General features: G+C 32.6%; 1 protein-coding gene across 3 annotated transcripts in view; it reads left to right on the top strand.

The window, feature by feature from the left end:
* The window catches only part of LOC111044309 (serine/threonine-protein kinase NLK), a 240,989-nt gene that overhangs the window by 188,068 nt on the left and 39,267 nt on the right, over positions 1 to 13,654 (top strand). For all 3 annotated transcript variants that reach the window (XR_005572276.1, XR_005572277.1, XM_039436424.1), the window contains exons 4-7: positions 853 to 959; positions 7,849 to 7,934; positions 10,757 to 10,966; positions 13,264 to 13,434. Coding sequence is in view for 1 of the 3 variants with exons in the window: in XM_039436424.1 (XP_039292358.1) it covers positions 853 to 959; positions 7,849 to 7,934; positions 10,757 to 10,966; positions 13,264 to 13,434 (574 nt within the window). In the remaining 2 variants the exon portion in view is untranslated. The remainder of the gene's footprint in view (positions 1 to 852; positions 960 to 7,848; positions 7,935 to 10,756; positions 10,967 to 13,263; positions 13,435 to 13,654) is intronic.

Here is a 13,654-nt window from a genome sequence, read left to right as displayed (position 1 = left end):
TTAAGCAAGAAATTATATTTTTCAATAATTTCATAATCAAATGAAATATTTTGTTAATTACTAATATTCTACATTGGTAAAGGACGATCTGGCAACAGAGCAAGCGAGAAAGAGATAGCGCTATCAGCTTTGTTGAATATATACCATTATAACCTGAACCTCACTATAGCAGTTCGTCATGGATAGTGAAATAGATGAGTGCTAATCATGTGCTGACTTAGTAATGTAAATCTCCCTATTGAATACTTCTCAATTGAAATATAATCTCTCTTTGAAATATATAATTTTGTAGTCTAGAAATTGAACTTCACTACACTTATATCCTATTATATTAAGCGAGCAATTTCTGTATTTATTTATCTGGTTATTTTTATATCTGGCTATTTTTATATCTGGTTATTTATGTTTAACGTATCTCGAAAACGGCTCTAACGATTTTTACGAAATTTGGAACATAGTAGGTTTATGATATAAAGATTCGATTGCACTAGGTCTCATCCTTGAGAAAACTCGCTGAACTACATTAAAAGGATCATTCATCCTTGGCTGAAACAGCTGTGGATAGTAAAAAAATGAGTGAGCGAGTGAGTATGTGAAAAATCAAAATATCGCATCCCCGAAATTCATAAGATGACATATAGCCAGCTGTGAAATATAAACACGATCATTTTAGAGAATTGTGTTCTGTTTATCAATAAATAAAAATAACGAGCGAAGCTCGGTGCCCCGATATTGATAATAAATCAACGTTATTTCTCTTAACTCTAATAGTTATGATAATACATTTTTAGAAGTAATAGTAGTAAGTTCTTGCGAATTGTTAAGTGTTTTCCTTGACCAGATATTTTTCAGTTACGTGATTACTGAGCTGCTGCAAAGTGATCTGCACAAAATCATCGTTTCGCCGCAACATCTGTCTGCCGATCACATCAAGGTCTTTCTCTACCAAATATTGAGAGGTCAGTAGTTTTCAACTTAAATCTATGAAAATTATTGTTATATTTGATCAATTTCATACTAAAAGTCCCTTAAAAAAGTATAGTATTATCAAACCTATAAATTATTATCATTTTGTTCTGAAATTTTAGTTCATAATATAGGTTTTTGTCGTGATATTATCTATCACTGTGGGCTGTTTTAAGTTGTATTGTGCTTCGTCTATAAGTTTTTTAAATTAAGTAATAAAATGAAATTGTTTTCATGAATATGAATAAGAAATTTCTCTTCTGTCTTTTGTCACCCATTTCTGAATCAGAATGTATCAAATTGATAAAATGGTCCAATTTTTAGAAACTATGTCGCAATGAATGCATTCCAATTTAGAAAAGATGTTCAATGAATGAATTCTTTCAATAGTCCAAGACCTGGCTGCACAAAATCCTATTAAATTTTAACTGTGATTAAGTGATCATTAGAAACTGAACTAATGTTATCTCTAATACTTAATACTTAACAATATTTTCGAGCTCAAAATTTAAGTTATTTTATTCTTTAAATGCCACGACAACAAATCAGAGAAGCGGAAAACGCATTTAACACTTAATCACAGTTTAAATTTAACAGACTTTTGTGCATCCGGGCCTCTCTCTCAAACTGGAGCAATACTCTATTTTACTAGCTATTTGTTTCTCTATTTATGGTTCCTGGTAGGCACAACTCACACTTAGGCGACTCAGGTCGAGAAGAGACTCGACTCTAGTCGAGAGCATGTGTTTCCAAATGGTGACACTCAGACCAGTCGATTCTAGTCTCCGCGATGTCACCATTTGAAAACACATGCTCTCCACTAGAGTCGAGTCTCTTCTCGACCTGAGTCGCGTAAGTGTGAGTTGGGCCTTACTGTTTTTATAAATTCTATTAGGTGTGATATCTGTTTATAACACTAGTAATATTAGCGTATCAGTGGCTATTGTTTATGATTTGTTCCAACACTCAGATAGATTTAAGTTAGAGACTGAACTATGTTAGCTCTAATACATAGTACAATTTATTATAGAGAAACAATAGCTTGAGTAGATATCCCATGGTATAGGGCGTTAATGTCGCAACTTTTACTGTTATCTCAAGCCGATAGTCCACGTATTTCTTTCCCAAAAAAGTGTGTGACGATGGTAGTTTCTCATATTGTGCCGTTCATACACTCTCACCCCAACAAAACAGTAAAAATCTACAATAATCGATAGTAATAGACTTGAGATAACAGTAAAAGTTGCGACATATTCCCTAGACCATGGGATATCTACTTATGCTATTGTTTCTCTATGATAGTACATTAATACATAACAATATTATTTTCGAGCTCAAAATTTAAGTGATTTTATTCTTTATTTAGTGAATTTGAAGTTTGTTCCATGTTTTTACGAAAGCTCTATTATCAATCTCTCCAAATTTAAAATTGTTTGTTTTATTCTAATTTATATTTTCAGATTGTGATTTGGTGTAGAAATTAAAATGGACATAACCTATGTATAATAGACAATTGAAAATTTGTGCAATATTTATATTTGGACAATTTGAAACTAAATTAGGAAATTGAAGATATTTTGGGCAATAGCCTGTTTTTTTCTTTTCCGATCATTGTATTGCTCGTGCTAACCTAATAAATAAATGAATAAATATTGTTGGCTCACATTCATAATACACTAGTAGTTCTGTGAACAGTAGACCTCACGCAGTATTCTCATCCACAAGTAAAACTGATTGAAACCATAGACCTTATGGAAATACAGCAATAGGCTGGCTTCTCCACACATCTGTGTAATCACTTGTCAGCTGATTTATGATTAATAATTCTATAGTCTGATTTTTTTTTTACTCTAATATTGGCGTATGAAGGCACTACCTCCGTAAACAAAGCCGAAGTGCATTCGTGTGACGTCAGCACAGGTAGGGCTCCTACACCAATAAAAATTCGTTGATTTCAGCTGTATTTCAGATAGTATTTTTATTGGCGTAGGAGCCCTACCTGTGCTGACGTTACACGAATGCACTACGGCTTTGTTTACGGAGGTAGTGATGAAGGAGGCTTCTTTTCCTTTTATATTATCCTTGAAATGCAAAATTTCCAAAAACCTTGTGTTTTCGTTGACGCGCAATTAAAAAAGGAACATATCTGTCAAATTTCATGAAAATCTATTACCTCGTTTCGCCGTAAATGCGCAGCATATAAACATTTAAACATTAAAAGTAATGCCAAACCGTCGACTTGAATCTTAGACCTCACTTCGCTCGGTCAATAATACATTTCAGCTATTGGAGAAGCTGAACACTTTAAACTGGCAGCATTATTCGAATGGCAAGCATTGGAGCTATTAATAAGGGATGGTGACAGTTTTAAGTGAATGTGACTGTACCTGGTGTAGGCCTACGCTTCATTGACCCAGTTATTGTGTGAGAGCACTGAATTATGTATGTATAGCACAGTATATATAGGGAATGGGCCGGCACTGTTATATTATTGGGATACAAATACTTGCATGACTGTGTCTATACTCATGCATATTGCAGTAGACGTGAGAGACCATTATTACATTAGGCGGTAATTAATTAGACGGGCAACGGTTATGTTGTTGATGATGATGATGATTGTGGGAATATTGATGATAATGATGATGATGATGGTGATTGCTGTGAGAATGTTTGAGATGATGATGATGATGATGATGATGATAATGATATGATGATGATGATGATGATGATGATGATGATGATGATGATGATGATAATGATAATGATATGATGATGATGATGATGATGATAATGAAATGATGATGATAATGATATGGTGATGATGATAATGATTGTGAGAATATTGAAGATGATGATGGTGGTGATGATGATCTGATATATGATGATGAATGATGAGATGATGATGATGATGATATGATGATGATGATGATGATGATGATGATGATGATGATGATGATAATGATATATGATGATGATGATGATGATGATGATGATGATGATTGTGAGAATATTGAAGATAATGATGATGATAATGATGATGATGATGATGATGATGATATGGTGATGATGATGATAATGATATGGTGATGATGATGGTGATGATGATGATTGTGAGAATGTTGAAGATGATGATGATTGTGAGAATATTGGAGATGATGATAATATTGAAGATGATGAGAGTATTGAAGATGATGATGAGAATATTGAATATGATGTGATTGTGAGAATATTGAAGATGATGATGATGATGATGATGATGATGATGAAGAAGAAGAAGGTGATGATGATGATGATTGTGAGAATATTGAAATGATGATAATATTGAAGATGATGATGGTGATGATGATGATGATGATGATGATTGCTGTGAAAATGTTGAAGACAATGATTATGATGATGATTGTAGATATGGTGTTTGATGATGATGATGATGATGATTGTTGTGAGAATGTTGAAGTCAATGATTATGATGATGGTTATATGATGGTGATTATGATGATAGTTTTGAAAATTTTGAAGATGATGATAATGATGCAGACATGCAGGATAATGATGTCGATTATGATGAATATATTACGATAATGTGATGATGATAATGATAACGATGATAGTGATTGTACTGATAATTTGAGACATGAACTATGAACCTTGGTTGGCTTGGTTGGATTGTGTTTATTATTTAATGTCCCATAGCGTGAGCTATTAAATTTTTGACACCTATACGGCAATAGTTGAATATTTGTCTAGATTCAAATCATTAATGAGGTATTCTCAATTATTTTATTATCTTCTATCACTTATCAATTTGTTTTACTATGAATATCACATGATTTAACATCTCCACATGAATAAACTCCAATTATGTAATACTAGCAGGTAACCCGTGGGCTAGTTAAAAACTTGACAAACTGAAAACTTGACCAACTGAAAACTTGACCAACTGAAAACTTGACCAACTGAAATCTAGAAGAATTCATAATAAGCCTCCAACCTTCCTCGGTGAATTAAGAATATGCAAAATTTCATGTTATTCAGTTCAGTAGTTCAGACTCTTTATGATGCGTCATTCCTGAATTTCCTATCCCGTACGTGTATAAGCCGATACTCCCCTTTATTAAAATCACTAGCCGTCAGGCTCGCTTCGCTCGCCATATCGTCCAAAAATAGGATCAGCGAGCTCGCTTCGCTCGCCTGCATTTTTCATTTGAGCATGCATGCTTCATTCCATCAGAAAGTCAAAGTACTGAGAAAACGCAGAAAAGTTGAGAAAATTTTTTGGAAAAACGCTGATTTTGGGCGTATCTTTGAAGAAATATTAAAGTCACCTTATCACAAAATTTTTAGACCCTAGCTAAACCTCTGTACCAAATTTTCTAAACATTTTCTGTCTATTACTTCATGAAAGAACTGAGAAAACTCAAAAATACTCCTAATTTTGGGCATATCTTTGGTGTTATTGCAAATTCCTTCTATCACAACATTATTACACCCCAGCTGAGCTTCTGTACTAAATTTGAACAATTTCTGTTCATTTGTTCTCGATAAATCTGAGAAAACGCTAAAAAAACGCTGGAAAAACGCAGATTTTGGGCATATCTTTAGAAATTTTCCCAAATCCGTTCTTAGTGCGCCTCTAAAGGGCCAACTGAACATACCTACCAAATTCGAACGTTTTTGGTCCGGTAGATTTTTAGTTCTGCGAGTGAGTGAGTGAGTGAGTGAGTCAGTCAGTCAGTGAGTGCCATTTCGGTTTTATATATATATATATAGATAGAAGATAGATAACTCAACTCATCTTTATTAAGTAAAAAATTAATTAGTTTTTAATAGATGAATATTGTTGTACTATATCAATAATTTATTATTATCTCTGCTGATAAAGTATGAACAAATTTTCTCAATTGTGTATTTTCCATCCTTATCCCTTGAAAGGTATGCCATAACCGGTTTTAAGGGCGTTGTAGGTTATCGGAAATTCCCTCAAAATTGGTAACAGGAAAATTGTTGTGGAAATGAGGTAGTCTGAAGAAAATCGCTCCAGTTTTCCTCAGTGAAGCGATGATTGAATGGGAAAACCACCTCCCGTCCCCACACCTGAGGAAAAGCGGATTTTCCTTGCAATTTCCCGCAAATAGGTAGCAGCATGCGCTTTTCCGAAGGTGAAAGATTAGTTACTGTTGTACGATACTTGGGAAGGTGATCGGAAAAATGTTGAGTGTGGGGAAAATGGCTTTTCATCTCTTTTTACCTGTATTTGATGATGGAATGGATGAGGAAATTGTGTAATGATATAAAGTTTACACATTCATTCATTTATTAATTTCATTCATTTATTCTGGATACAATTACAAATCATAAAAATATGATTAGGAAGGAACAACATGCTTGGCCCAAAAGTATTCTATTTCTAAATGTTGTTAACATGTCCAAAAAATAGGTTATGTATGAATGTAGTGGAGTAGAGAGTGTTCAGTTTTTAAATAGGCCTATGATTGTTTTGCAACAATGATCTATTCATTTGCTGTACACAAGCTATGTTTTTGTAAAAGCTGGTTTCTTGTTAGAAGTTGTAGATCAATTGATAATTTAACTGATGATTGTTATATAATTTGTTGAGAATATTACAATGTGTGTAGGAATTGGTATGAAATAAGAAATCGCCTTAATAAAACATGAAAATATGCAATGAAATAATATGGAATTTGTTTATACTTTTCAATTGTTGAACAAAATTTCACTGAGTTTGAGATGAAGTACAGCAATAGGTTGTATTAAATTTTCGTATTTGTTCAGTAACAGTAATATGCATTATGTAATACAAACACAAACTGACATCAATTGAGTAGCGGTTCTATGTTATCTGTAGAGTTTCTTATTAAAGATAACATTTTAGACTATAGAACGTCTGTTGAGTTATCTATTCCAAATTCCAATAGAAATTTTGTAGGAGAAAATTTTCATGTGATGCTTTTCAAGAATAAATCAATATATATTTACTGTCATCAAAGTCATTGAACAAAGACGTCATCGCGTTTATAAAGCTGAAAATGAGACCCAAAATATATTACATCAGAGAACGTTGAAAGTGAAATTATAAATAGAGGGCGTCATATAATAATTATAGTAGGGCATACATTATTTTTAAATGAACAAGGAAAGAAAGATTCAGTGTCATATGAAAGCAAGAGTATCTCAATAATTGAGGAAAAATTTTAAAATCAGAAGAGACTTGATAGCAAAGTAGGAGGGAACAATGATTCAGAGAATGTAACTGAAGAGAGAGAATTGAGTGTATGAAGAAGAAACGGGATGAACAATTGTCTTGAAGATTACAAATAAATAAATGAATATCAATCAATCAATATTTTATTGTCAAGGAACATAAAATGTTACAAACAACGTCATTTATCGAATAATTTGTTCAGGTCTGAAGTTGTGAAAGTTATAATGTTCAATAGAAGTGGTCAGAATAATTTGATTGTATGGTATGAGATGTTGTGGTATTTCTCCATAATTGAAAGAATAAGACTTTGATATTGTCAATACCACTTTTATTTATTCGAAAATTAATTTATAATTCAGTACCAGGTTTCATGGTAACAGTTCAGCTGAAGATGTGGTAGGTTTTACCATGAAACCTGGTACTGAATTATAAATTAATTTTCGAATAAATAAAAGTGGTATTGACAATATAGAAGTGGTCAGGTTTCTGAATAATCAAATATTCGTCTAACATCGAACAAGTAAAATAAATCGATAGTTTTATTGATTGATTTATTTGTATCGATCAATTCTTAAATTAATTATCAATAACTATGCTACAATTTTTAGGTCTTTCTGTTGTTAATTTTTATTTTAATATAATTTTTTTTATTGCAGGTCTGAAGTACCTCCATTCAGCCAGAATCCTACACAGAGACATCAAGCCAGGAAATCTTTTGGTTAACAGCAATTGTGTACTAAAGGTAATATACAAAAAAAAAAATACTCAACTACTAATTAAATAATTCTTTATAATATAAATACAACTGTCGATATGGTATATTTATACTGTTTATGACAAATAGATAGATACGAATAAAACTATCCAATAAGAATTGAATTCGATGTTCGATACAATCAAATCAAATCAAATTTTATTTATTCAAGTAGTTACAAGCTATAAAAGACAAGCTTCACAACATTGAATCGTCACAATCAATAATAAACACAGAAAGTACAATAATGCAAGGAGGAGACGTCAAAGAAAGAACACTGCCTTCAAATGATACATCTGTCGTTTGGCAATGTCATAGATAAAAGATAGCTTAAGAAGATGGGCCATATGAATAAAGTTGAGCATTTGCTCATACTTCTAAAATATGGAGCATTTGCTTCATTTTCTATGAATAAACGAGAGCAAAACCTTTTGCTCATGCTCATCAAAAAAATTGTTTGAGCATTTGCTCAAAAGTAAAAGCTTTTGCTCAAAAGTAAAAGCTTTTGCTCAAAAGTAAAAGCTTTTGCTCAAAAGTAAAAGCTTTTGCTCAAAAGTAAAAGCTTTTGCTCAAAATTGTATGAATAAACTAGAGAATTTGCTCAACTTTTGAAGCAAATGCTTCAAAAAAGGTGAGTCTAGCCTAGAGCAGACTTTCACCTTTATCACCTTTTGCTCATAGTAAAATGGCTCAACTAATTCGTATGAGGAAGAAAAAACTATACCAGATACTATCACAACCAATAGTGTAGAACTATAAAACTCTTTTTAGATTCAACCATGATATATATCACCATTATTCCTACAAAAGAATAAATACAAAAGCTACCTGTTATAAAGATAGCCATCACAAAATAGGAAATAGGCATTTAAGAATATGAGAGTGTAGACGATTATAAGAAGGCTATTGATATTATAAGAATATGCTGAAGATTATTATAGAGATGACATTTTTTCACGTTATTATTTCAAAACTCTAAACTGAACTAACCTAAAACTGTATTCATAAGAAAACAGAGCAGACGACGCAAACACAAGCGGTTCACCCTACTTGCATATTTAGCGCTTTCGTGAGCTATAAATAGAAATTAAGGCTACAAAAGCGAATCAGCTGATGAAAAATCTTTAAAATACGTGAGCATTTGCTCCAGAACTCAGGATCAGCAAATGCTTTTGCTCCTACCTTTTGCTCATGAGCAAAACCTTATGCTCAATGCTTTTGCTCATGAACATTTGCTCTGGTTTTATTCATATGGGCCAATGTCGTTCATGTTCCAAATTCCAAGCAGATTTTTGTTAACTCAAGCCGACTACTGTCTAATATTACTGTTTTGTTGGGATGAGAGTGTAAGGACGGTACAGTATGAGAGACTACCAGCGTCACATAGCTTCACAAAAAAAAACTACTAGGACTGTCGGCTTGAGTTAAAAATTGAAATTTAGATCATAAACAATCTATACCATGGGATATCTTCTTAGGCTATATTTTTCCTATAGCAATATATCTAGTCTTTTTATTCAGCTTGGTTAACTACTGCTTAATGCTCTAGTTAACTAACTAATCAATGCTCTTATCTTCTGTGATTGATTTGTTGTACTCTTTTACTTGTGAATTTCCTGTCACATTCGTGTGCAAAAATATTCCTTCCTGATTGATTCAAACGTCAGTTATTGATTTTACAATAGAAAACCTAATTAATGTAGACCAGAATGATCCTCAATATAAGTTATATCTATAATATAATAAAGAAAAGAATAATTGGCTTATACACTTACAGGATAGGAAATTCACGAATGACGAATCATCATGTCTCAACTACTGGACTGATGAACTTGAAATTTTCCATATAGATTCTTGATTTACCAAGGACGATTATAGGCCCATATGATTCCCATATGCATGTGTGAGAGTGTGTGTGTCTGCGTGCGTGAAAGTAAATTTTGATAAAAATTAGTGTTGTCAGCTCCTACTAACGGGCAAAAGACTTTGTTCTTTTTTGTTAGTAGTAATTTTATTTTGCTCTGTGAAAATCATAAGTTTGTTTTTTTTTCTTTTCTCTTATTATATATATTTTTTAGTTTTAAATTACAGTATGTTATTATACTCAAGAGAAGGAACTTGGACTATAATATGTTGTATTTGTTTTGATGCAAAATAAAAATTATTTGATTTGATTTTGATTTTTTGAAAAGGCCTATTTTAAATTCCCCAAGATTACAGTACTTCAAGTTTTAAAATGTTTTTAATCAGACTCTTGCGGAGCACGGGTTACTTGATAGTTGTTCAATAATAATGTTATATTGATTGATTGAGCACTTTATTTATGTAGATTACAATATTATACACTTATACACTTATATACAATAGCTTACAATACAGCAAAATTATAGATGAATTTACATAATATAGACTAAGAAAATAATTATTGAACTGTATATGATATGAAAAAGCAATTTGTAGTATAATAACTATAGATAATTATATTGTTATGCATCTACATAAATTGGCGGAGCTTTGGACATATCAATGTCCATTCTTCGGAAAGAATATTAAAAATATCCTCCCCACTAACTCTCTACCAAAATAGTACTAAAATAATATTACTCTACTAAGTACTATAATACTTATTCTACTTTTATAATACTAAATAATACTTACTCTACTTTCTCTACTAAAATAATATTATAGAGATAATATTGACTAGTAATTTGTGTTGTAGATCTGCGATTTTATTTTTGCGTTTGATTTGTTATATTGTTTTTTAAACATAATTTTATGAAGATAATATTGACTGTTATCTTGTGTTGCAGATCTGCGACTTTGGCCTGGCCAGGGTGGAGGAGCCAGACCAATGCAAAAAGATGACCCAGGAGGTGGTGACCCAATACTACAGGGCGCCCGAGATCCTGATGGGAGCTCGCCACTACAGCGCTGCCGTCGACGTGTGGAGTGTCGGCTGCATTTTCGGCGAACTGCTCGGTCGGCGAATTCTGTTTCAGGCGCAGAGTCCTGTGCAGCAGGTAAACCAATAAATCGAATTGCTCGATAACCAATTATTCACATATCAGTCATTCGAATTGTTCGAAAACCAGTCTACCTTATAGATTCCACAAAATTTACATCATGTGTTTGCCAAGTTATGTTTAATTTGATAGAACTTATAAAGCTGTGTTCACACCAAAGTTAATAAAATGTTTATTTTTCCGTCCTCATAGATTATATTAGATTTAACGGAGCTTGACAAACACATATGCTCATCATGTGTATGATAAGTTATGTTCAATCTAATAGAATCTATATCCTTATAGATCTATAAGGGTATATCCTCTATATCCTATATCCTTATAGATTCTATTATATTGAACATAACTTATCATACACATGATGAACATATGTGTTTGTCAAGCTCCGTTAAATCTAATAGAATCTATAAGGACGGAAAACAAATATTTTTTTAATAACTTAGGTGTGAACGCAGCTCAAGGACGACAAAACTCTAACGTCAAAAAAGTAATGTGTGAGTAACTGGCTTATCATTTTGTTCTGATTTTTGTAATCAGTAATCAAATTCATTTGTAGACGAAAGTTATGTGACCAGTGTGGCTAAGAAAACATGGTCCTATACCAAAAATACTCGTGGAATTTACCAAATCTATGTGTTCTATTTCATTATGTATATTCAATTTTCAATGTGGATTCGATGTTATTTGTGAGTTGAAGAAGACGATAGAAGTATTTTGAAGGATTAACATAACCTCAATTCATTTTTCACCAGATAGACACACACATATGGAAAGCTAGCCACATCTGATATGTGCGATCGAATCAAAGTTAGTAGACAAAGTTAGTTCTGTCTACTAACGTTGCGATCGAATATCATAAGCTTATACATTATTGGAAACCTTATAAAAAATATGCAGGTTTATGAAGCTCTTAAGCTGCGTTTACACCAAAGTTAATAAAAAAATTTGATAACTTAATCCTTATAGATTCTATTAGATTGAACATATCTTATCATACACATGATGAACATATATAATAATAATAATTCGTTTATTTCACTGCATTTTTACAATAATTGGTAATACAAATACATACATTAAACATAATGGTTGAACATTACAATTGGTAATACAAATACATACCTTAAGCATAATAATTGAACATAGATAATAATATTAAGCATGTAACAGAAAAAACCACAGTGCATCCCTCTTTAGGCTAAACCTGTGTTGAGGGATGTCTCGCTCTCTAGTTGAGTCAACTTAATTATAATACAATAACAATTTTGAGGTATCAAACAATAAAGTAAATTTTATACAATAATCAGTGTGCTTTTCACAAGATGGGATTATGAATCTTTAACAATAAATTACATTTGAATGAAGACAGCAAAAAAATGTAAATAATATTACACCTCTATTAATTGTTTTTCTTCATAGAAGCGGTTAAGTCTATTCTTAACAAATGTAACTGGGTGCATCTGATATATCTGATTGCAGTTTATTGAAAAGTCGTGGTCCCTTAGCAAAAGCATGTAAGGAGGCCACTCTACTTCTTGTGAAGGGTTCTTTTAATTTATTAGCAAGATTTCGACGAGTGGAATATACATGTTCATCCATAACTGGAAACTCTGAACGTCTTAAATACACAAACTTCAAAAGATTTATTTCAAATAGGGTATCAATACTAAAAACGCCAAATTCTCTATACAATACTTCGGTTGGGATATCTTATGGGTCTCTTTAAACATATTTTTATTATTCTTTTATAAAGAATTATGAGAGGTTGCAAAATTGAACTCTCACAACTTCCCCAGGATACAATACCATAGCAGATAATTGACTGTATCAGTGCCAAGAATACCAATCTTAATTGATAGATAGGAAGGACATTCCTTAATGTTTGTCAATAATGATATGTTTGTCAAGTTCCGTTCAATCTAATAGAATCTATTATGAGAGAGTAAATAACATTTTGTTAATAACTTTGGTGTAAACCCAGCTTTAGTGAAGATTCAATTAAATTTTTTTCTTGATTATGTATCTAGTCGAATTAATTCTAGTTGAAGTTGATCACCGACTTTCTGAACATTAACCCCTGCTTTACAATCAACTTCTGCTCTGCTGGGCATAAAAGTGTGGCAATGTTAACACTCAATGGACTATTTTTCTGCAGAGAACCAATGAAAATCACCGCTTTAGTGACTTGTAAACCAATATCAATTGAGTTGATGAATTTTGTTCTGTATTGAGTTGGTACCACTTCTATTTGATCAACTGCTATTCAATTAACTATTTATTTGAATGTATTTCAGTTGGAGTTGATCACCGACCTGCTGGGGACTCCGTCGCTGGACGACATGCGTCACGCGTGTGAGGGCGCACGCACGCACATGTTGCGTCAACGCGTCAAACCCCCCTCCCTCACTGCCCTCTACACGCTCTCATCGCAGGCCACACACGAGGCCGTTCATTTACTCTGTCAGGTAACTAATATACACAAAAAATAATCAAAATATTAAAAAAAAGTGCGTACAGACTCATGCGTTACGAACACGTGCATTTCGTTTTTCATCAGCTGTTGCTATGCTTATTGTAACTGTATCTTAGTGTGTCTGTACAAATGCAGATATAATCAGCTTTTGAAGAGAGCAAGGTGCGCGTTCGCGGTGCATAAGTCTGTACGCGCCTTTAGAAATCCGATGT

This window comes from Nilaparvata lugens, chromosome 10 (assembly GCF_014356525.2).
Source record: "Nilaparvata lugens isolate BPH chromosome 10, ASM1435652v1, whole genome shotgun sequence".
Taxonomy (NCBI): Eukaryota; Metazoa; Arthropoda; class Insecta; order Hemiptera; family Delphacidae; genus Nilaparvata; species Nilaparvata lugens.
This window is presented reverse-complemented; position numbering and strand designations above follow the sequence as displayed.